The 24948-nt window shown below is 42.7% G+C and overlaps 1 protein-coding gene across 1 annotated transcript in view; it reads right to left on the bottom strand.

Annotated features, from left to right (window-relative positions):
- uvrag (UV radiation resistance associated gene) overlaps nt 1-24948 on the bottom strand; it is a 329710-nt gene that overhangs the window by 251853 nt on the left and 52909 nt on the right. The window contains exon 7 of the mRNA XM_034179025.1: nt 19098-19203. Within this exon, the coding sequence (XP_034034916.1) occupies nt 19098-19203 (106 nt within the window). The remainder of the gene's footprint in view (nt 1-19097; nt 19204-24948) is intronic.

Below are 24948 nucleotides of genomic sequence, written 5' to 3'. Positions count from 1 at the left end.
AAAAGAGCTCAATAAAGGATGTCATTTTTTAAGAAAAGAGAAAAACTATAAAAAAATAAAATAAATAGAGAGTTAGTGCAGAATACATGAGAATTAATGAAGCAGAAAATAGTGCAGTAAGGCACCAAATACACGCTTGTGGGGCGTGGGAGAAGAATAAGTAATTAAGTACACAGTAATATGAGTTTTTTATAAGAAAAGAAAAAGAGAATATTTTCAGTGCAAAGGCACATTAAGCTCACGAGAAGCTCAGTAAGTGAAGAAAAAAGTAGAAGTAAATGAAATATTGTATGCTCAGAGAGGAGCTGGTGAAAAATAATATATTAAGCACAGGATACGCACGCGAGGCGCGGTAAGGCGTAGAAGTAAATGAAATATTGTACGCTCAAAGAGGGCTTGTAAAAAAAATAATATATGAAGTTGCTGGCAGCGCCGGAGAAGCTGTCTAACGTGAAGAAGAGATACATATTTAAACAGAACACATTGGTGTTAAGTGATTAAAAAGGTTGTTTAAAGCCGCGGAGTGAAAAGTGGCAGAAGTCTAGATAGAGATATATAGAAAGTTGTTTTTAATAATTTTTGTGTATAAAGCTTTTGAAGATTGGTGTGGGAGAGCGGAGAGTAATCGGGGAGTTGCAGGCAAAGCTGTGAGGGCTTGCAGGCTGGCTGACATACAAGATTAATGTGAAGAGTAGGTACGAGGAGGAGGCATTTAGACCCAACAGAAGGACTTGGGAGGTGCATGACAGGCAGAGAGGAAAGTGTGAAACAGAGACAGTGAAGAAAAAGACAGGAAAAGAGACTGCTATGTAAATACAGAGAAGGTAGATATTATTTCAAAGAAAGAAAACTAATAAACAAACATAGCAGAAAAAGACAAGAAGCAGAAAGGTAAAAAATTAGAAGGAAAATAGAAAGTCGGGAGCAAAGACATTAGGAAGTGTTAGGGTTGTAAGAGGAGTAAAGAAATAAAATTGGTTATAAATCAAAAGAGTTAAAGCTTAGATTATAGTGAAAAAGCTGACAGACTGATCAATGCTTGGGACAGTCATTGATGGGAGACTTAAGTGATAATGAAATAATACTCCCAGAACATTACTTGACTGACGGAGACATCGAAACCCAGGGAATCAGGACACATTTTTGGCTGGAAAGGACCTATTTTGACAGGGTAGGAGCAGAACATTGGCAGGACGAACAAGAGATCAATCAGAAATTATGGCAGATTACTAAGGTAATCAATCTGAAGCAAAAGAAAGAACAATTCCCTCTAATTAATTGGGAGCTGCTGATAAGACGTCTATGGCATCAGGGTTTAACTCCGTGGCTGGAGCTGCTTTGTGCTGATCCTAATAAAGAACTTAGCATACCATTAAATCATTTAATAACACTGCCAACCGATCCAGGTGAAGAACTGTTTCCTAGGTTGACTCTGACTGTGGTCCCAAGGAAGGTTCGGTGGGAAACAGGTAAATTTTCATATTTAGTTAAAGAAAAAGAAGACGGGCATAACAGTTGGAAATTTAATCCTTTTAAGGGTTTAAAATACAAAACAGGTGTTACAGCCGGCAAGTTATTGGTCTGGATCAGGACAGCCCCTGAGGGACTACCAGAACACCATAGAAACACCTCACATAGCGTTTGTCAGGGTTACATGGGTAACTCTCAAGGTCAAGGTCGGGAAAGTACCCCGCTAGACTTAGTACTAAGAAAATATCCAGGAAAACGCACTAAGGCCAACCAATGTATGAGAAAGTGGCACAAAAGGTCACATGGGGGCAGGCAATGGCCTTTGGTGGGATCATTTGATCCGGTGATGTGTGAAGCAGTTGCGGTAGAAATACAGAAAACAGAAATTAAAGATCAGCAGAAGAACGTAAATAACAACAAAAAATGCACTGAAGAAAAAGAAGTTTTGGCCTTGTTCAAGCAGGAAGCACAGAGGCTACAGCAGAAAAGAGAAAAAAATGACAGGGGAAAGATCCAAAGACACTAAAGCCAGTGCACCAAGCTGGGAAGCAGAGCCACCCCCATATAAACGTCATGATATGGGAAAGACAGCTGGACAATTTGTATTAGGAACTCGTGAAGAGGACCAAGGCATGGATGTGGAGGGTAAATTCACACTGACACTAAAAGCTCGAGAGCCACAAGGAGACAGGTCCTCAGTCTGTCAAATGGATCATACAAGGTCTCCAAGTCCGAAAGTAAGTGGTCGCTCACCACGACCAGCAGGGGGGGCCACAAATAACAGTGACACGGAGGCAGACAAGGATAAAGAGAGAGACCTGAAGGCTCCGCCTGCACATCGAGGTCCACTGAAAACCGTCCCCTCCCACCATAAGTCAGCCGACTGGACCTTCACAGGCTATAGAGGCTCCGAAGAGTGGCACAAGAGCTTCTGTGACACACTGGATCTGGCCAGAAGAGATAATGAAGAACTAGCTGAGCAACTTCGGCTAGCGAAGGAAAGAATACAAAGACATAGGGACGCCGAGGAAAGAAGAATATTACAACAATCGACGCCCAATCAAGGGAATCACATTATAGAGCCACCCAACCGAAAAATTTCTGGTGAGATCGTCATTGAGAGTGCAAAAGAGGCCCGACTCAGGCAAAGACAACAATGTGTAGCCAAAGACATAGCGGCTTTAGAACAGGATATAACCAACTGGATAGACTGCCTGGAACCAGTCAGTTGCACTCGATCTGGAAGACAGTATGGAGCCCCCACAGAAGAAGAGGAGGACGAAGACCTCATATGCCCATTGGTGGTCAGGAATGGTCATCATGTGTATACCCCATGGAGCTGGACAGACATGGTGGGGCTGGCCAACAGGCTGCCAGACATCACCCAAGGAGCTGGGAGATGGATAACTGCCTTAGAAGAAGGCACTGCAGGGGTAACCTTGTCTTTAGGTGACATAAAAGCCTTGCTAATGCATGTCATGGGAAAACATGACACTGAAGAATTAGCAGGAAAGGTTGGACTAACACAGATGATGGGCACTAATCAACATGATGAAGTCCCCTTTAATCGCTATAGAAACTCCATGTGGGAAGGACTGAGAAGAAAGTACCCTGAGGTCTTGGATCCCTCTAAATTGGATGATGAGGAGTGGACACCTGAAGAGTGCCCAAATAAATTCCTGCACCGATTCCAGAAGAGATGGGCGGAGGAAACAGGAAATGCATGGAACCATTCTCCAGCAACTGAAATCCTGTTTAAAATAACTGTAAAAAAGGCTCTACCAGATGAGGTTCAGAAAGCCCTAGATGGAGTCGTGGGACTATCAAAAATGAATTGGGCTTTATACTCTGAGCATATTTGTCACCATCTTGAAATCTACAAGAAAGAAAAACAAAAAGAAGAAGATGCAGCAAAATCCCTGACGAAAAAATTGGTGCAGATGCAGTTGGAAGAGCTAACCAAAGTCAAGAAAGAAAAAACAAAGACCCAGGCACCAATGATGACCCCTGTTCCTTCTGAGCCGGCAAGCACAGGCCTTACGGCAAACACTGCTGCCACCATACAGGCACCTGTGGTAACAGCCACACAGAGCCCCCAAGGAGCAGCAGGAAGCACTCCTACAGGAGAAGTCTCAGCACCAGTGGAGCATCACTATCACTACCATAGCACTGGCACACCCGGAAATGGACCCACCTACAGTCATGGGTGGAGAGGAGAGTCACAGAACTTTCAAGGTCAAAGAGGAGGATGGCGAAGAGGATCTCGCCAACCTTCATTTGGAAGCAGATTCCAAAACTCAGCTCCCAGGAACAGTCAAGCGGAACCGCCTATGGGATCAACACCCCCAATAGGGGATCAACCCTCTAATGAGTGTTGGAGCTGTGGACAACCTGGACATCGAATGAGAAATTGTCCGGCCCGACCTTGGGTTGGACCCTCTGCCTATTGGCAATAGGGGGGCCTAGAGAAGACAGAGGGGGAAACGGTGGCATTGGCTATTTCGATGATACCTAAGGAAGAGCCAACCGTCACCGTTAATATACAAAACAGAGATTTCCCTTTCATGGTGGATACAGGGGCAACATACTCTTGCATAGGGAAAATGGGCGCTCATCTCCCCCTCTCTGGGTCTGTAATTAAGACCATCGGCTTCTCTGGGAAAACTCAAATAATACCTTTTACACGCCCACTTCCTGTAACGATTGCAGGAAAAACAATTGAAGCACCCCTGTTATACTCACAAAATACACCTGTGAATTTGCTGGGAAGAGACATTTTATGTAAGCTACAAACCCAGATAGTGTGTACCCATCAAGGACTGCAAATACACTTTCCTGACAAAGCACTCGCCAACATTATGGTGCTTATGGACATGGAAAACAAGGTCCGACCTGTGCAACCCATGGTATACTGGCTGAGGTTACAACCAGAAAATTCAAATCTCCAACTGGAATGGGAAAAATGGAAGCCCTGGGCAGAACAACACTATGAAGCAGTATATACACCTAGTTTACCTTTACATGTCACCCTGATGTTCGATGCCAAACACGAACAAACTGACTATGCATGCTGCTGGGATGTATTGATGAATCAACGGCTGTTTCACATAACCACCACAGAAATTTATTTAGGCCCCCAAGGGGCCGCAGCTTCTGTCAAGCTAACTTCAGCTGAACAACAATGGTATCAAGTGCCGAATGCCACGCCTCATGTGACCCTTTTAGTCTCAGAAAAGTACGAATCCCATGACCTAGGTCCAATGGTAAAGACAGCCTCAGAAGTTGAAGAATGGCAAAACATGGAAAGTCCACAAGTACATCTGCCAAAAGACCAGCAGTTTATACGAATTAATTTAAAAGTAAATGATGAGGCTATAGCTCAAAAAGTGGAGCTCAATCCTAGATCAGAGGGACAGATGGTGTTATCGGCCCAACAAGAGAAATTGTTAGAGCAAATACCACCAGTGGTGTGGTCCAAAAGCAAAACAGATGTAGGACTAGTAAAAACAGCCTTACCAGTAAAAATAAAAGTAAAACCGGGAGCAAAACTGCCTCACCAAAGGCAGTATCCATTAAAACCTCAGGCTATTGAAGGCATAAAACCAGTAATTAAGGGACTAATGGCAGCTGGAGTTTTAATAAAAACTGCAAGCCCATGCAATACTCCTATCTACCCTATCCCTAAAAACAATACCAAAGAGTATCGGCTGGTACATGATCTGCGTCCTATCAATGCAATAATAGAAATGGATGCACCTATAGTACCTGATCCGCATACTATACTATCAAGCATCCCTGCTGGAGCAAAATGGTACACAGTAATCGATCTGTGTTCAGCCTATTTCAGTGTGCCTGTGCACCCAGACTCACAACATTTGTTTGCATTCACATTTCTGGGACAACAGCTAACGTATACACGGCTACCTCAGGGACTGAACCTGTCCCCAGCCATCTTTAACAAAGTCCTGGCTGAAGATTTACAACACCTTGACATACCCAGTACATTGGTGCAATATATGGATGATCTCCTTATTGCATCAGAGACTCAAGAACAGTGTGAAAAAGATTCATTAATTGTATTGCATGCATTGGCAGATGGAGGTCATAAAGTAAGTAAGGACAAATTGCAGTTCTGCAAACAACAAGTAGAATACTTGGGAAGACAGTTGTGTGGGACCACGCGATGTATAGCCCCAAGCCAAGTGGAGGCTATAATCAAGGCTCCCAAACCCCAAACAGTGGGACAGATGCTTTCATTCCTTGGGATGGCAGGGTACAGTCGGCCGTGGATTTATGATTATGCTATAAAAACTGCACCTTTGCGTGCCATGATTAGAGCAGTGGGGCAAACAAGCAATACAGCTCTCCTCGTCTGGACAGATGAGGCAACGGGAGCTTTTGAGGCCCTAAAAACAGACATGCAATCTGCTCCCGCTTTAGGTAACCCAGATTATGGGAAACCTTTCCATTTGTATGTTACTGAAAAAGCTGGATATGCATGTGCTGTACTAATGCAGGAAACAAATGAAGGTATTATAGTACAAAGCTTGACAACATTGAAACAGGATTGCTATCAGGGTCTAGCAGCAGCTGCCTTTGCATTTCAAAAAGCATCATCCATAATCATGGGACATGCAGTAACGTTGTACACGTCGCATCAGTTACATGCCCTGCTAACCAGTCAACGTTTTGTCTTAACACAAGCTAGACGCACTGGATATGAAGTTGTGTTGTCCGCCCCAGAAATAACAATACAACGTTGTCACACGGTGAATCCTGCCACCAAATTGACCACACCGTTAGATGGTACTCCACATAACTGTGTGGCAGAGACAGAGAAATTTTTGAGAGCCAGAGAACATTTGTATAATCACGCCATAGATGCAGATCTAACCCTGTTCGTGGATGGCTCATGCTTTCGGGATGCCGCGGGATTGCATGCGGGTATGGGGATAGTTAAACTAAACACGGATGGCGAGACCTTTGAATTACTGGAGTCCCAAGGAATTGATCAGCCTTGTTCAGCCCAACTGGCAGAGATCAAAGCCTTAACTATGGCTTGCCAGATAGCTAAAGATCAACGTGTTAATATCTACACAGACTCAGCCTACGCTTATGGCGTATGTCATGTACATGCAAACATTTGGAAACAAAGGGGATTCCTGAGAGCAGAGGCACCCCTGTCACTCATGGAGAAGCGATTTCCCAACTGTTACATGCTCTCCAATTACCGTCTGAGGTAGCCATCATTAAATGTGCAGGTCATCAAAAGAATAATAACATCATAGCTCAAGGTAACAACCTAGCAGATGACGCAGCTCGCAAAGGAGCACAAGGAGAAAATATGTTTCCCCTGCTAACCATCCAAGATTGTGCCCCACTGGTTTCACTTGACGCACTGATAGTGGCTCAAAGTAGGGCCAGTGGAGAAGAAAAACGAATGTGGGTTAAACGAGGCGCTATTGAGACACGCAGTCAGGGGCCAGCGGACAAGCTGTGGCGCAGTAGTCATGGACATTTTGTGTTACCCACCAATTTATTACGACATGTAATCATTTGGGCCCACGGACCCGATCATTGTTCGCGAGTCCAAATTATGAACAAACTAAAAGCTGTCTGGTGGTCACCATATATGGCAGCTACAGTGGACCGTTTCTTGAATGAGTGTGAGGTATGTGCACAGTATAATGTCCGGAAAGCATTCACAGCCCCTTTAGCCCACATTCCGGTCCCTGATGGGCCATTCAGACATCTTATGATGGATTTCATAGACATGGGAGCTGAAAATCGAGTTAAACGAATGAGATGTGTTTTGGTAGTGATATGCAGATTCAGCCGATGGATTGAGGCAGTAGCCTCTGCAAATCAAGACCATAAAACGGTAGCCAAATTTCTGTGCCGAGATGTCTTTCCAAGATTTGGCATTCCAGATACTATCTCATCTGACAACGGTAGGGCTTTTGTAGCCAAGGTTACACAAGAAACATTCAAACAATTGGGTATCAAACAGAAGTTTGGGTGTGTTTATCACCCTCAATCAAATGGGGCGGTGGAACGGGCTAATGGCATTTTAAAGAACAAACTAGCAAAAATCATAGCAGACAGCAATGGCAAACTAACCTGGCTGGATGCGTTGCCGCTTGCTTTATTGTCAATGCGCTCACAAACTAACCGACTAACCCATTTGACACCATTTGAAGCTCTTACAGGTCGGCCGATGCCTATTCCATACCTGAGAGGACCCTACGAAGGACCATCGCTGGAGCAGCTACAAGACGAATGGCATAATTATCTGAGACAGTTAACCCAAATACACAAAACTATCTTTTTGCAGGTCAAAGGTGCTACAGAAGACAGAGAAGCAGAGATTCCACTTGAAAATCAGAGCATCCAGCCTGGTGATCTGATTTACGTCAAAGTGTTCAAAAAGAAGTGGGACAGGCCCCGCCGAGAAGGTCTTTTTAAAGTTATTCTTGCCTCACGTACAGCAGTCAAAGTAGACGGTAAGGACACTTGGTTTCATTTAAACCACTGCTGTAGGGTTGGTGGCCCAGCGCCCCTGCGGCCTCGGCAAGCTCGTCTTGGCAGAGCCGCCGGGCCAAGGGGGGAAGCAAGAGAAGCCAGAGACCCTACAGCAGCACCGAGGGACGGCCACGCCTCCCTGCAGCCAGAAGCAGCACCGAGGGAAGGCCACGCCTCCCTGCAGCCAGGCGAACACCGGCCAAGGCGCTCACAGAGACTGATTGAACAAAGACGACGCACAGCTTCAGAGAGTAGTGGATCCCTGCCAGATAGAGCAGCGACAGACTCAGATGCAGACTCAGAAACAACTGGAGACGCAGGCCAACAGACAGACAGAAATACAGACCGACAGATAGACAGGCTACAGGAGACATCAGACTCGGACAGCAACTCAGTAGATTTACCGACAGAAGAACCGCAGGAAGTACAACCCAGACAAAGCACAGATACACCACACATCCCTAGTGACAGCTCATCTAGTGACGGCTCACTCAGTAGCACATCTAGTAGCACATCTCAACAGTCACCAGAACAATGATTAAGGAATTATTCAAGGGATTGACAATACTACTGGTGGTCAGTATGGGAGAAAATAGACATCCAAAACATACAATGGACTGTGCCGTGGCCATGGCCGCAATAGCAGCTAAACAAGGCATTCTAAACACAGGAAAAACATATAATTTGGTATACATTAAATCAAAAGCCTACAAGAACATAGGAATACAGGGAAAGCTGGGGGATTACATATTAGGCGAAGCCATTAGCATCAAATGTGAAGAGGAGGGAACACTCAACATAGAGGTAATTTGTGATAAAAGAGGATGCAGGGAAACCAAGCAAGACGTAACTGTTACAGTACATGAAGCCACAAAATGGGTAAAAATCAAACCAAGGAAAAAGAGGACAATTAGAAGCCTAGAAACAAGCAGTCACTTAGGGAGATGGGATCCCAGTACAGACCTAGCCCGTACACAAGGGTTGAAGACCAATCTATTTTACCAATGGTTGAAATTTTCGGCTAGGCAGATCAGTGAAAAGCCGTGCATAGCCTGTCACCGGAAAGGTGTGATACCTCAGGCTAAACCCCTACCTGATATCAACAACTGTTATAGGAGCCCCCAACATAACTCAGACCAAGCAGAATGCTATACACAATGTGTTATGAAAATGGCAGTAGGTGATGAAAAATATGCTGCCGACAGTAAACTTTGTCCAGTGCCCCTAAGTACAGAAGGAACCGTTCCACCTATGATTAAAACAGAGAAAGGGATGATACACCCATTCTGTATAGCTAAAGGATTAGTAGCACAATACATAAGCGATTGGCAGGTAGGGACGACCCAGCCAAAACACCACATACAGTGTATGCAAAAGCAGCAAGAATACAAACCGGCCAAAACAGCATGGAACATTACCGTCTGTCACACCCTGCCAGCAGCAGGCATACAGTGTGAACAAATAGTACCGGCCACAGGGGGGTCTGTAATTGGACTGAATCTCACCCATGCTTCATGGGTATCTACTCCAAATTTAGCTAAGGGAACGGTACCCTTAGCTGACATCTTTTGGATATGCGGACAAAGAAGGAAACTCCTGTCATCGCTGTCCTCTAATTGGAAAGGCCTTTGTGCTCCTGTGATGCTCACAGGAGCTATAACAGTAATTGAAATGCCAAATTCAATACAACCCATGCCACAGAAACGTCGTAAGAAAAGAGGAATAATGACACTTAAAACAGACTACAACGTCACAGTAAGAAACGGGATACCAGAAGGGATACCCCGACAGTTAGAAGCCATAGACAGTAGCAGAGTTAAAGCAGATGAAGACGCGGATAAATGGGGATGGGCATTGGCTCTGTTCGGGGTTACTCCAAAAATCCGTTCTAGGTTCCAGGAGGTGCAGTGGATTAATTACTTGTGGTATAATCAGCAAAGATACCTGAACTGGACATTGGCAGCAGTAGGAGCCTTAACCGAACAACTGCACGCCATCTCGCTAATGACAATGCAAAATAGATTAGCTATCGAGATGATGATGGCTGATGAACAAGGAGTTTGTATTATGATCAAAGCCACCGAATGTTGCACAGCTATTCCCATGCGTACAGGGGAAGACGGAAATTTGACAGAGCTCTTAATCACACTTGAAGAGATGCAACAGGAACTGTTAAGTAACTCCATAGGAGGGAGAAATGAAACTGACGATTCTGGATACATTGTAGGGAATGGAATGAATATTGGCCCACTGTTTTCACTGTTTGGGGCTCTAAGGAGAGGGTGGATATCATGGAAAGACTGGTTATACCAGATAGGTGTAGTCTTGGCACTAACAGGGGTGGCGGTCTTGCTGGTAATATGTTGTGGTATTCCCTTGATAAAATTTCTGGTCAATAAATTGATTTCATCCACAGTAGGACAGCTCCCACTGTTAGCCATCCGAGCCCTGGAAGAAAGCACAAACGAAACAGACAGAGAACCAGAATATATGGAAATGGATGAAATACCAATTATCCTCCCCGACAGCCCCCAGCTCCCTAATATTGTGGCGTACACCCCAGATAGGGAGGACTGGGATGGACCGTGCTTGGTGATATTGTAGACGAGGAAGAAGACATGCACGCACATTACATTCACACACATGCACCCACAAAAATGAGGGATAGGATAGACAATATCTGAAAGAATGACATGGAGCTGTAATAATGAACGTATATGTATATTACTAGGACACAGGAGTATGGCTGAGAGACCAGACTCCCCTGATCAGGGACCTATGCCTGATCTGCCTCTATCAAGTCTGATTGGACTCTCAGAACTGTTTGGAGAAGAGGATATACAGGAGGGATGGTCGAGACATGATTGGTCGCCACAGCCGCCATCCATCCAGCAGCTAAACCAGTTGGCAACAGAAGGATCTTCATCGTTCCAGCACCTGGCGATGACGGCTTCACAGAATCTGCCTGCAGCAAGAGTCGGCCCGAGGACTCCACCATCACCTGAAGGACCCTTTGGACTCAGGAACACACCCCTTCCGCAGATGCCATGGAGACAGTCACATGTGCCAGTGGCAACGATACCCTCCAGGAGAGGCAGCCAAGGTCGGCCATATGCAGCAACCGCCCGAGTGCATCCTAGACCCAATTCACTGCTAGGACCTGTCCCCAGCTTTCCACCCCCAAGGCAGGAGAGATATTCTGATCAGCCCAGTACCTCTGGAGGAGGATCAGCAGGGGTGGACCTTAGTCGAACTCACCCACCAGGACAGAGGGGAGCTTTGTACAGGCTGCTAAATGCCCAGAGTGTCCCAACCACTTGCCTGTGCGACATCAACAATACTCCCCCCACACACGAAATGCCTTCCCCCTTGTACTTCCTGTCCCCTGGACTGCACAACCTTAATCTGGTCATGGTCACCCCACAGGACATGGCAATCTTGGTTCGAGAGCTTCATCTTCCACAAGAGTCTGTTCCAAAAACCTTGGAGCAGCTCCTGCCCCTCACAAATCACATTCCCCATGGGCTATTTGAGGAAATCATGCCACAGCTGAGTCAGACAGCTGCATACCTGTTAAGGACACACCGTGACAATGCCAACATCTCTTGTGCTCAGGAGGGCCTCCATACTCAACTGTGTGGTCTTCAGTCTAGTATGGACATGCTAGCCAGTATGATGGAGCATATGGAGAGGGAACAGCTAGGGCTGGCCACCACCACCCTGAATGTAGGCAAGAATTCTCTGGGGGCCCTGTACAACCTGGCCAAGCAGCACAAGGAGCTGGAAAGATCCATCAGAGAACTGCACGACTGTCTGAAAGGCATAATTCCTGATCCTTCCCCCACTACCCCTGAAAGGCCAACCTCCCCATATTCCCCAACTTCTCCCAAAACTTCAGACGCTGAGTAAATGCTGAGGAGCGCGGACTGACGTAATGGCACTGAACACGGACTATGATCTTGGTTCTTGAGTTTGAATTGCGGACTGGCTTCAGAAATCTGAGTGTAAATAAAAACAAAGAAGAATATATGTTAGTAACGAAGGTCAGGTAAATGTCTGTCCTTACCATCATCTGCGTAACACAGATAAAGCTAAATGCGTACACATAGATATCACATTGCAAAGTTATAAAAAGGGGACCCTTACACGGCGTGTTTGGAGATTTAGTAGTAAAGATGCACCATAGGGACCCCTTTTTCTTAAATTATAGCATGCCTCAAGAGACATGCATCGCCTAAATTTGGCGTCTGGCCAAAAAGGGCATTAGAAAACAAGCTGAAAAAGAAGAAAAACAAAGTGGAGAATGTTGAGAAATGGCCTATAATGAAAACCATTATATGATTGACTAAGGCAAATGACTTAAGGACGGACATGAAGGGAAACCATTTATGGTGTTTATCATTTAACTAGACATAGCTGCGCTAACCTTAGAATAGTTTCTTGATTGGTTGACTAAATAGTGGTAACGTAGGGGTTATTTGATGCATTTAAATAATAAATGTGTGACGCTTTAACAAAATAATATGTAGAACCAAGTATAATGGGTTGGAGCCTCTGGTTGAGTGAGTCAATAGATGCCAGAAGATGATTGGTTGCACTGATGTCAATGTAAAGCCTTTACTTTGCCATGATTAAGAAGTTGCTGTAACTTGTTTTATGTGGCCATTTTAAGTGCCTTGAATTACACCAAAACTCAATGTTTGAATGTCACCTTGCGTTGATATAATCCAGCTAATTGCTCACCTTGTGCCTTAGTATGTAGGTTCACCTGCACTTCAATATATTTACTGTGTGAAGTATCACTGATATTCATATCCGCACCAGAGTTATCAGTAAGTCGAGTGATGTGTTTTTCTTTTTTATTATTGCAATGCACAAATGAAGATGTCTTGTCAGTAAACAACCCAAGAGTATAGTTGATGTAATGGGACTCTTTCGAGTCCCAGAGGAGGGACTGTAGAAGAATTTGTAGGTCCATATTTGAACTGTGATGAACTATCAAGTGTCCTGATCTGAACTGTATGTCCTCTGGCTGAACTAGCAGGTGTTCAACCCAAAAAAAGGGCTCTATTAGTCATTCAGTCTGTCAGGGGCTTTCCAAGGCCTTTTAGGTGCTTTCCCGCAGGCCACGTGCGAGGGGCCTCGGGCCAGCTGCACCTGTGGCTGAGGCCACGTGCGGGGGGCCTCAGGCCAGCTGCACCTGTGGCTGAAGGTCTTTTAAAAAAATCAGTTGTAAATCCTTCACATTTTAATGGGAGCGTTTGTCACATTGAAATAATGGCCTAACACCTGCTTAGGGTTCACTAGAGGACGCTTCCAATAGAAAACCATGTCTTGGGAATGAAATAAATAAAGTCGAAGGAGGAGCGATGCCCGCGGGTCTCCAATAAATAGATGAGCGCGGTTGTCACCTATTCAGTCTCTCTAGAGGACTCAGTTTGTCTAAGCTCTGTGTCGAAGGCTTAAATAAACTTAAAAACTCTGTGCATTTTATCTTGCTTAAGGCTGATTTATTCTAAAGTGTTGTGTCCTTTTCTAGCATATCACTTGCAATTAGTTTGTGTTATCTAAAAGACGACATCCCGAGAAGACTAAAGACGGACCACGTCATTAGCATAGACCAGGGTAATGAAACAATAGCAAAATGTATTGTGATAAACACAATGATAAAAAAGAAAGTTGTTCATTGTAATTAGGGATGCACCGATCCACAATTTTTCACTTCCAATCCCGATACCTGAATTTGGATATCTGCTGATACCGATACTTTACCCATCCAATACCAGAGTTCTGTTTGCGTTAATATTATTATCATCATTAATGTTGATTTTATATGAAGATTTCCTTAAAAAGGAGACCTGAAGTCTGTCTGTTTGTCTGTCTGTCTCTCTGTCTCTCTCTCATCCCTAATTTAAATGCATTCAATGACACAGCCAGGAAAGCGTGTCAGGAATACACATGTTCAGTTGCATTAGGGAAACACCAGGTATGCTCCCTAACTCACTCAAACAACTGATTAAATTCTTTGATAGCTAGTGCAGTGCATGTAGGAGGCTTGTATTCCTATAAAAAAATGCAAGCCCAAGTAGATTTTTCATGGATGGTCATATGAGGCTGTGTTTGAAGGTGGGATGTACAAAGAGGTGTACTTACTCTTACATAGTTTTAACAGACAAAGTGTACATTTTAATACATGGTTGACATTGAGATAGAAAGAGACATGCAAATACAGTTATTTTAAGAAAAAGAAAATTCATCCAACATGGTCAGACACACACACATATATATATATATACACACATATATATACACACATATATATACACACACACACACACACACACACACACACACACACATAGAAATATAGGAAAGAATAAACAGTTAGTTTACATGAAGCACAGACATATGGATGTGAATACAGTACTTATTGATAATGCGAGTCAGGGATATTTAGCTTTGTTGTGAAATGTGTGGATTGACTTATAACTATTGTGTTTCCAGATATTTTGACTTTTAGCAAGGACACTGTAGGTAGCTGAAACCCATTCTACTCATGTGAAAGTACCACTACCGGTGTATTGTACTTTTTTGGCCTTTTTTGGGGAAAAGCAAAAACAGTAATGCAACAGCATGTTTTTTTAAAGTGTTGTGAAGGCTCAATCTGGTTAGATTTCTTTTTTGAGGTGAAGTAAAGTGTATGTATGGTGGAATAGTGTAATAACTATTAATTTGTTTAGGTGATCTGCAGACAGTTTTAGACATTAAGGTCAAGTGGGAGGGGGAAGTGTTGGCTTTTAAAATACTTGAAAGACGCTGGACTCATCTAGAGGATTTAGTACTGCTATAATGGACTGATGCAGATGGTGGCAACAATGCAACAATAAGGACGCTGGCTGTCGTTATCCACCACAAAAGAAGAGAGATGCGCTTGATTTGTTCACAGGGTTTTGACAACGGACATTGTGACATTTCGGCATTTACAAAATGATACCAAAAGAACTTAATTTACTCATACTTGCAGTCAGTCTGAGTAAATCAGACCCATTGATCGTTCAGCTAAGGCTAAAATTACGTTAGCCGATTAAACACCACAGAAGAAGAGAGGGTGCGCTTGATTTTATTCACAGGCATGTTTGGAGAAGCAATGTACGAGGGCTGTCAATAAAGTAACGGTACTTTTTATTTTTTTCAAAAACTATATGGATTTCATTCATATGTTTTTACGTCAGACATGCTTGAACCCTCGTGCGCATGCGTGAGTTTTTCCACGCCTGTCGGTGACGTCATTTGCCTGTGAGCACTCCTTGTGGGAGAAGTCGTCCAGCCCCTCGTCGGAATTCCTTTGTCTGAGAAGTTGCTGAGAGACTGGCGCTTTGTTTGATCAAAATTTTATCTAAACCTGTGAGACACATCGAAGTGGACACGGTTCGAAAAATTAAGCTGGTTTTCGGTGAAAATTTTAACGGCTGATGAGAGATTTTGAGGTGATACTGTCGCTTTAAGGACTTCCCACGGAGCGAGACGTCGTGCAGCGCTCTCAGGCGGCGGCGTCAGCCTGTTTCAAGCTGAAAACCTCCACATTTCAGGCTCTATTGATCCAGGACGTTGTGAGAGAACAGAGAAGTTTCAGAAGAAGTCGGTTTCAGCATTTTATCCGGATATTCCACTGTTAAAGGAGATTTTTTTTAATGAAAGACGTGCGGGCGGATTGCAGCAGCGACGCTCCGCCACAGGAAAAACACCTCCGTTGGAAGCCTTAAGGACAAGTTGGAACATGTCCAGCTGTTAAACAATTTCTCATATACTCACTCCACTGAAAGCCATCAAAAGCCGCCTGGATTTTACAAATGGTTATCAACACAGCGATGTTTTTCCTGTGCCGCCACACTGCGCTGGCTGCGTCCCGACGCGCGGACACGTCCGCACGTCTTTCATTAAAAAAATCTCCTTTAACAGTGGGATATCCGGATAAAATGCTGAAACCGACTTCTTCTGAAACTTCTCTGTTCTCTCACGATGTCCTGGATCAACAGAGCCTGAAATGTGGAGGTTTTCAGCTTGAACAGGCTGACGATGGCGCCTGGGACCGCTGCACGACGTCTCGCTCCGTGGGAAGTCCTTAAAGCGACAGTATCACCTCAAAATCTCTCATCAGCCGTTAAAATTTTCACCGAAAACCAGCTTAATTTTTCAAACCATGTCCACTTCGATGTGTCTCACAGGTTTAGAAAAAATTTTGATCAAACAAAGCGCCAGTCTCAGCAACTTCTCAGACAAAGGAATTCCGACGAGGGGCTGGACGACTCCTCCCACAAGGAGTGCTCACAGGCGAATGACGTCACCGACAGGCGTGGAAAAACTCACGCATGTGCACGAGGGTTCAAGCATGTCTGACGTAAAAACATATGAATGAAATCCATATAGTTTTTGAAAAAAATAAAAAGTACCATTACTTTATTGACAGCCCTCATATTTCCCCAGCAGACCAACCCTTTAATGAAAATAAAGGTTTCAAAATGGTTTTGAAAATTATTCCCCAAAATTTCCATAATAAAGGATACACATCATCGTGCCATGAGCAAGCCATATCCAAAAGCTGTGACCAATCTGACAAACAGAGAGATATGTGAGCCACATATTCGCCCTCACACAGACGCTTCTTGCTTTATAGATAGATGGAAGATACAATGAGTGATGTGCTAACAGCCAGCCACTTAACAGGTTTAAGGTTCAGCTCAAACTTAGTGTCCAAGACTCACAATCATACAGTAAGAAGGAAGCAATAAGACTCTAAAAACCTGGACAGTCTTTCTACTACAAAAGTATCAGCATCACCGAACACCTGATACAAAGCCACTGAGCCCATTAATGCTGGTCACAGCAATTAAAGCCTCCTACCCAGGGGCGTAGCACCAAATTCTGGGCCCTAGATACCAGCCATATTGAAGACCCCCCCCCCCACACACACACACTTATGTTCTTTTTTATTAACGCAAACACCAAATTTCTAATGTGTCGTCAAACCAGGTCAAAATCATGTATACCTTAGATCACACCTGGGAGTCAGAACCCTTTTTAAAGTTGGGGGAGAAATATTGAGTTGGGGGGTCTGGGGGACCAAATTGCACCATTTTTTGGGCAGTGTGCCGCCTGTGCGCCTGGAGTAAACCATTGTACAACTGTGCAGGGGTGGAAGGGCCCTCAGAGATCTTTCAATATTATTGTTAGAGCAGAATTATGTTTCGCAACATTTATACATTCATCCTAATTATATTTTTTTACAACATGATTGGACATTAATAACATGCAACACAAAAATGCATTTAATGCCCGATTTTTCTGTGCCCCCCCCCATGCTCTGGGCCCTGGGTACATAGTACCCTTTACCCCCCCCCCCCCCCCCCCCCCCCCCCGAGTCCGACGCCTCTGCTCCTACCAGTAGAGGAAGCCGGGGCACAGTGGATCAGAGATGTTGTTTTGTGGCAGCATAAACACATTATGCATAGGTTTAGGTCATTCTATTGGGGATTTAATACAGCAAGTTAGTGTTTATAAGGCTGTGTTATTTATTTCTCTCCAAGTGTAATTTACAGGTGTTTAAAATGGATTATACCACGGTCAGTGAGAATTCCATGTCTAACTGGCGTGCATTATTTTCGTGTATACGCACACGTAGTCCGGCGAGTTTAGTCACTGTTATAATCACTCTGCTCTGGTCGTCACCATACCAACGCGCAAATCACTTGGTGCAGATCAGCTGTGTTTTGGCAGGTGAATGACAGAAACGTGATAAAACATGGATTTCCAAGTGAATTTTAATATTTTTGGCCAAAATAAAACGTTTGAAGAATGGAAAGAGGAGGAGAGCAAACGAGAAGAACAGCAAAAGCAACGGCATAAAGATTTAACATCGGACGAACTGGACAAGATTGAAGACGGGAAAGAAGAAGAGAACGGTTGCCAAGGATGAAAATATCTTGAGACTGGCATAAAATAGTCCCAAATACGCATTTTTATCAAGTTTTGTTAACTTAAATAAATATTTGTGTGTTAGCTCACTGTGTGGGACCAAGGTATAGGCGGATTAAACAACTCGAAGCTGTGCATTATAAGGTCTGAATGCGCGACATGGAGTCTAAAACACCACGACTCCATGTCGCGCATTCAAACCTTATAATGCACAGCTTCGAGTTGTTTAAACCTTAATTTAAAAATTTTTGATTCACTGTGCCCCGGACACTAATTCACGGGGTACAGTGAATCAACAGATTATAATGAAAAAACACATGATTACAAAGATTTCTTCAAAATTATTAAATACATGCTGATGGATATACAAACTATAATCCAGCAAACCAGCTATGTATTGTGTGTCTTATATAGTGATATAAGTCCTTCAGAAACTATTATAAATACAACTGTCATAATTTCTGTTCAAAAGTGAAAACAGTTATTTATATACACAAATTATAGAAATAATTTAAGTAAAAATAAATGTATAAGCTTCAGTAAGTAATATTTGTCATCCACTTGATACTGGGGCTTAGTAAATCACTTTCTAGACTGACTCACTGTGGCCTGGGTGCATGTGACACACGAGTCATGTTATCAAATAGCTGATAGTCTGGAGAAGACATAACACATGCTCATCAGTTGGATGGGGTAGTCTTCTAACTAATAATTTTTTGGGCCAACTTTCCTCTGCTGTGAGAAATAAATACAAAGACACTGACATCCACAAAATTTACTTTTGATAGGAAAAAAACTGACTTTACTTGCCAATTAGTTTTACCCTCAACGTATCCAAAAACAAAATACTCATTTATAAGGGGGATGTCTTTATGCATAAAAATATGGCATGACTGCTGCAAATATATGCAGTTTTGCAGATATAGCTATTGATTCACTGTGTCCCGTGATTCACCGTGCCCCGGTTTCCCCTAAAGAAAGCACAGTAAGAAATTCCTCCTCATCTTAAGTACTTTGAATTGAGTAGTAGCTGATGTAATACATAGTGGTGGTGAAGGAATGACGATAACTGGCTGAACACTGATGTAAGTTGCTGATGAGTTCAAATTTGCTACTGCTGACTCTGTTCCTACCCTTTCTGTGCAAGTGGCCGTTGTCCTTAGCTTTTCTTCAATCTCTTTCCCGATCTTTTGCACTGTCACTTGGGTCTGCTTGATGGCTCTCTGGGCTGTGTGAAGCCTGCAGGAGGAAGGGAAGAAAGGGTAACACTCCAGTAGATTATTATGACCCCACAGCAGACCACAACAGTAGCACCTCCATTTGTAGAAGGCTGTTAGACTTGACTGAGGAAAAAGAACACCACGAAAACAAAAACTGAATGCATCCCCATTTTATGACTTCCTGATGACGTCACTTCTGGAAGGGCTTTTAATGTGAAACTCCTTAACTGTCATTGACAATAAGCCAGCAGGGGATTTTACTGATGGGATGACAGGCCTGTTGGCTTTTAGCTATAGCAACAAGTATGTTTTCACATGCGCTAAACATGCAGATGAGGGGTGAAATTGAACTTATTTTTAGGCCATTTTTTGTGCAAAATCTGTTTTTTATCATTTAAATAAATAAATAAAAAAAACACTGCTGCCAAAATAGGGACAAGAATCTAATTTATCTGTGCAGTGCCAAATCACAAAGACTGTCAACTGCAATTTTTCTCCCAGTTTGTTAATAATTACAAATCTTTATGAAGTTAACAGTTGGCACATTTAGCAACATGACAAAAGTTATTCAAAGATATTGACATGCTCCTGAAATAACCGTTTTTAACAATGTACAACTTGAAGCAAATTCCTGTTAGTCCAAATGGTGTTTTTAATCATCATCAACAAACCCCAGAATGTCTAAACTTGAAGCAAACATATTTTCCAGATATTTTACAAGGTTTGCTGTCAATAAATAATTTACTTCTCATATATTCAAGAAGCCTTCACATTTCATTATGTAATTTGAGCACAAATTAAACAAAATGTGAACAGTTGTTAAAGGGTTAACTAACTAACTTGCTTACACACAGTGCTTGAAGGACACCTGAAGACCTTTGACTGCTCACATATGAAGAGACATTGCGCAGTGTCTGTTAAACCTTTCTTTTTTTTTAATTTACTGGGGCTGATCTTCACTGTCCCTGACTGACTGCTGTTCCCAGAGTTTTGATGTAACAGCAGCATGACATTTCAGCAGAAGGTAGAATTTTATATATATATAAAAATACAACACCCTTTCATATTTTCTTCCTGTGCATTTAAAGCATTTAAGGGTGATCGCAAAAGCAGTTAGAGACTATCCTTTGGAACATCAGGGCAGATTTGTTTTGACAGCTCCATCTGTTTAGGTGATTGTGGTGGTAGAATCTGATCTGGCTTTTTCCCCTCGAGGTGAAAACAGTTATCTCCTCTCTATTTTTCACGCACGTCTGCCCCCTTATCATTGCCTGAGTTTGAGCCCAATGCCGTACTGTCAGGTCCTATCACAACCTCAGGACCAAAGGTACAGTTGATGCAGGGGCAGGGAGGTGTTCCCCCCAGACAGCCCCACTGGAGCACTGATGAAATAAAGACAGAAGGAAAAACAAATGCTGGGCAATAGTTCAGAGAACATGTTATCATGAACCATGACGATTTTCCTTTTCAGATGCATGACGGAAGTTGTGACTAAGACCAAACACTCAACTCTTCATGCAAAGATGATAAAAATCTAGAAAACTAATTTTGACTGTGGCACTGGCTCTTGTAGGCATTTCAGATATGAAGTGATTGAAATGTTTAGATTTCATGATAAACAGGAAGAAAGTTTTAATGCAGTTTTTCCCTCTGCTCCCTCACCATAGCAATCTCCCTCATACAGCGCAAAATGTAACAAAATTTATGTTACAGCCTCATTCCAAAATGGATGAAATTCACTTTTTGTTCAAAATTCTATACACAATACCCTATAATAACATGAACATTTTTAAGATTGAGATTTTTGCTAATTTATCAAAAAAAAAAAACCTTCAAAAATAAATATCAGATGTACATCAGTATTCACTGCTTTTGCCTTGCAGCTCAAAACTGAGCTTGGGTGCATCCTGTTTCCACTGATCATCCTTGAGATGTTTCTACAGCTTAATTGGAGTCCACCTGGGGTCAATTCAGCTGATTGGACATGATTTGGAAAAGCACACACCTGTCTATATAAAGGTCCCACAGTTGACAGTGCATGTCAGAGCACAAACCAAGCAGACAGGAGCTTCAAGGCACAAATCTGGGGAAGGGTACAGAAATGTTTCCGCTGCTCTGGAGGTCTCAATGAGCACAGTGGCCTCCATCAGCTGTAACTGGAAGAAGTTCAGATCCACCAGGACTCTTCCGAGAGCTGGTCAACCCTCTTAACTGAGTGATTGGGGAGAAGGGCCTTAGTCAGAGACGTGACCAAGAACCCGATGGTCACGCTGTCACAGCGCCAGCATTCCTCTGCAGAGAGAGAAGAACCTTCCAGAAGGACAACCATCTCTGCAGCAATCCACCAATCAGGCTTGTATGTTATAGTGCTAGACGGAAGCCACTCCTTAGTAAAAGGCACATGCAGCATCATGCTGTGGGGATGTTTTCCAGCAGTAGGAACTGGGAGACTAGTCAGGATTGAGGAAAAGATGAATGCAGCAATGTACAGAGACATCCTGAATGAAAACCTGCTCCAGAGAGCTCTTGACCTCAGACTGGGGCGACGGTTCATCTTTCAGCAGGACAATGACCCTAAACAAACAGCCAAGATATCAAAGGAGTGTCTTCAGGACAACTCTGTGAAGGTCTTTGAGTGGTCCAGCCAGAGCCCAGACCTGAATCTGATTGAACATCTCTGGAGAGATCTGAAAACGGCTGCGCTCCAACACGCCCCATCCAACCTGATGGAGCTTGAGAGGTGCTGCAAAGAGGAATGGACCAAACTCTCTTTCTCTTTTTAATAAATATGCAAAAATTAAATATATACATATATACAGTGAGAAAAATAAGTATTTGAACACCCTGCGATTTTGCAACTTCTCCCACTTAGAAATCATGGAGGGGTCTGAAATTTTCATCTTAGGTGCATGTCCCCTCATTACCCCATCCCCGTAGAGACGGTGCCTGCTCCCAGACTACGAATAACCAGCAAAAATCTATTTAAGCATAAAAATTCAAAAAGAAAAAATAATATAGCACCTTCAACTGCACCACAGACTAAAACAGTTAAATGTGGTCTATTAAACATTAGGTCTCTCTCTTCTAAGTCCCTGTTGGTAAATGATATAATAATTGATCAACATATTGATTTATTCTGCCTTACAGAAACCTGGTTACAGCAGGATGAATATGTTAGTTTAAATGAGTCAACACCCCCGAGTCACACTAACTGTCAGAATGCTCGTAGCACGGGCCGAGGAGGAGGATTAGCAGCAATCTTCCATTCCAGCTTATTAATTAATTAAAAACCCAGACAGAGCTTTAATTCATTTGAAAGCTTGACTCTTAGTCTTGTCCATCCAAATTGGAAGTCCCAAAAACCAGTTTTATTTGTTATTATCTATCGTCCACCTGGTCGTTACTGTGAGTTTCTCTGTGAATTTTCAGACCTTTTGTCTGACTTAGTGCTTAGCTCAGATAAGATAATTATAGTGGGCGATTTTAACATCCACACAGATGCTGAGAATGACAGCCTCAACACTGCATTTAATCTATTATTAGACTCTATTGGCTTTGCTCAAAAAGTAAATGAGTCCACCCACCACTTTAATCATATCTTAGATCTTGTTCTGACTTATGGTATGGAAATAGAAGACTTAACAGTATTCCCTGAAAACTCCCTTCTGTCTGATCATTTCTTAATAACATTTACATTTACTCTGATGGACTACCCAGCAGTGGGGAATAAGTTTCATTACACTAGAAGTCTTTCAGAAAGCGCTGTAACTAGGTTTAAGGATATGATTCCTTCTTTATGTTCTCTAATGCCATATACCAACACAGTGCAGAGTAGCTACCTAAACTCTGTAAGTGAGATAGAGTATCTCGTCAATAGTTTTACATCCTCATTGAAGACAACTTTGGATGCTGTAGCTCCTCTAAAAAAGAGAGCTTTAAATCAGAAGTGCCTGACTCCGTGGTATAACTCACAAACTCGTAGCTTAAAGCAGATAACCCGTAAGTTGGAGAGGAAATGGCGTCTCACTAATTTAGAAGATCTTCACTTAGCCTGGAAAAAGAGTCTGTTGCTCTATAAAAAAAGCCCTCCGTAAAGCTAGGACATCTTTCTACTCATCACTAATTGAAGAAAATAAGAACCCCAGGTTTCTTTTCAGCACTGTAGCCAGGCTGACAAAGAGTCAGAGCTCTATTGAGCTGAGTATTCCATTAACTTTAACTAGTAATGACTTCATGACTTTGTTTGCTAACAAAATTTTAACTATTAGAGAAAAAATTACTCATAACCATCCCAAAGACGTATCGTTATCTTTGGCTGCTTTCAGTGATGCCGGTATTTGGTTAGACTCTTTCTCTCCGATTGTTCTGTCTGAGTTATTTTCATTAGTTACTTCATCCAAACCATCAACATGTTTATTAGACCCCATTCCTACCAGGCTGCTCAAGGAAGCCCTACCATTATTTAATGCTTTGATCTTAAATATGATCAATCTATCTTTGTTAGTTGGCTATGTACCACAGGCTTTTAAGGTGGCAGTAATTAAACCATTACTTAAAAAGCCATCACTTGACCCAGCTATCTTAGCTAATTATAGGCCAATCTCCAACCTTCCTTTTCTCTCAAAAATTCTTGAAAGGGTAGTTGTAAAACAGCTAACTGATCATCTGCAGAGGAATGGTCTATTTGAAGAGTTTCAGTCAGGTTTTAGAATTCATCATAGTACAGAAACAGCATTAGTGAAGGTTACAAATGATCTTCTTATGGCCTCGGACAGTGGACTCATCTCTGTGCTTGTTCTGTTAGACCTCAGTGCTGCTTTTGATACTGTTGACCATAAAATTTTATTACAGAGATTAGAGCATGCCATAGGTATTAAAGGCACTGCGCTGCGGTGGTTTGAATCATATTTCTCTAATAGATTACAATTTGTTCATGTAAATGGGGAATCTTCTTCACAGACTAAAGTTAATTATGGAGTTCCACAAGGTTCTGTGCTAGGACCAATTTTATTCACTTTATACATGCTTCCCTTAGGTAGTATTATTAGACGGTATTGCTTAAATTTTCATTGTTACGCAGATGATACCCAGCTTTATCTATCCATGAAGCCAGAGGACACACACCAATTAGCTAAACTGCAGGATTGTCTTACAGACATAAAGACATGGATGACCTCTAATTTCCTGCTTTTAAACTCAGATAAAACTGAAGTTATTGTACTTGGCCCCACAAATCTTAGAAACATGGTGTCTAACCAGATCCTTACTCTGGATGGCATTACCCTGACCTCTAGTAATACTGTGAGAAATCTTGGAGTCATTTTTGATCAGGATATGTCATTCAAAGCGCATATTAAACAAATATGTAGGACTGCTTTTTTGCATTTACGCACTATCTCTAAAATCAGAAAGGTCTTGTCTCAGAGTGATGCTGAAAAACTAATTCATGCATTTATTTCCTCTAGGCTGGACTATTGTAATTCATTATTATCAGGTTGTCCTAAAAGTTCCCTAAAAAGCCTTCAGTTAATTCAAAATGCTGCAGCTAGAGTACTGACGGGGACTAGAAGGAGAGAGCATATCTCACCCATATTGGCCTCTCTTCATTGGCTTCCTGTTAATTCTAGAATAGAATTTAAAATTCTTCTTCTTACTTATAAGGTTTTGAATAATCAGGTCCCATCTTATCTTAGGGACCTCGTAGTACCATATCACCCCAATAGAGCGCTTCGCTCTCAGACTGCAGGCTTACTTGTAGTTCCTA

The sequence above is a fragment of the Thalassophryne amazonica genome, chromosome 9 (genome assembly GCF_902500255.1).
Source record: "Thalassophryne amazonica chromosome 9, fThaAma1.1, whole genome shotgun sequence".
In the NCBI taxonomy this organism is placed as follows: Eukaryota; Metazoa; Chordata; class Actinopteri; order Batrachoidiformes; family Batrachoididae; genus Thalassophryne; species Thalassophryne amazonica.
This window is presented reverse-complemented; position numbering and strand designations above follow the sequence as displayed.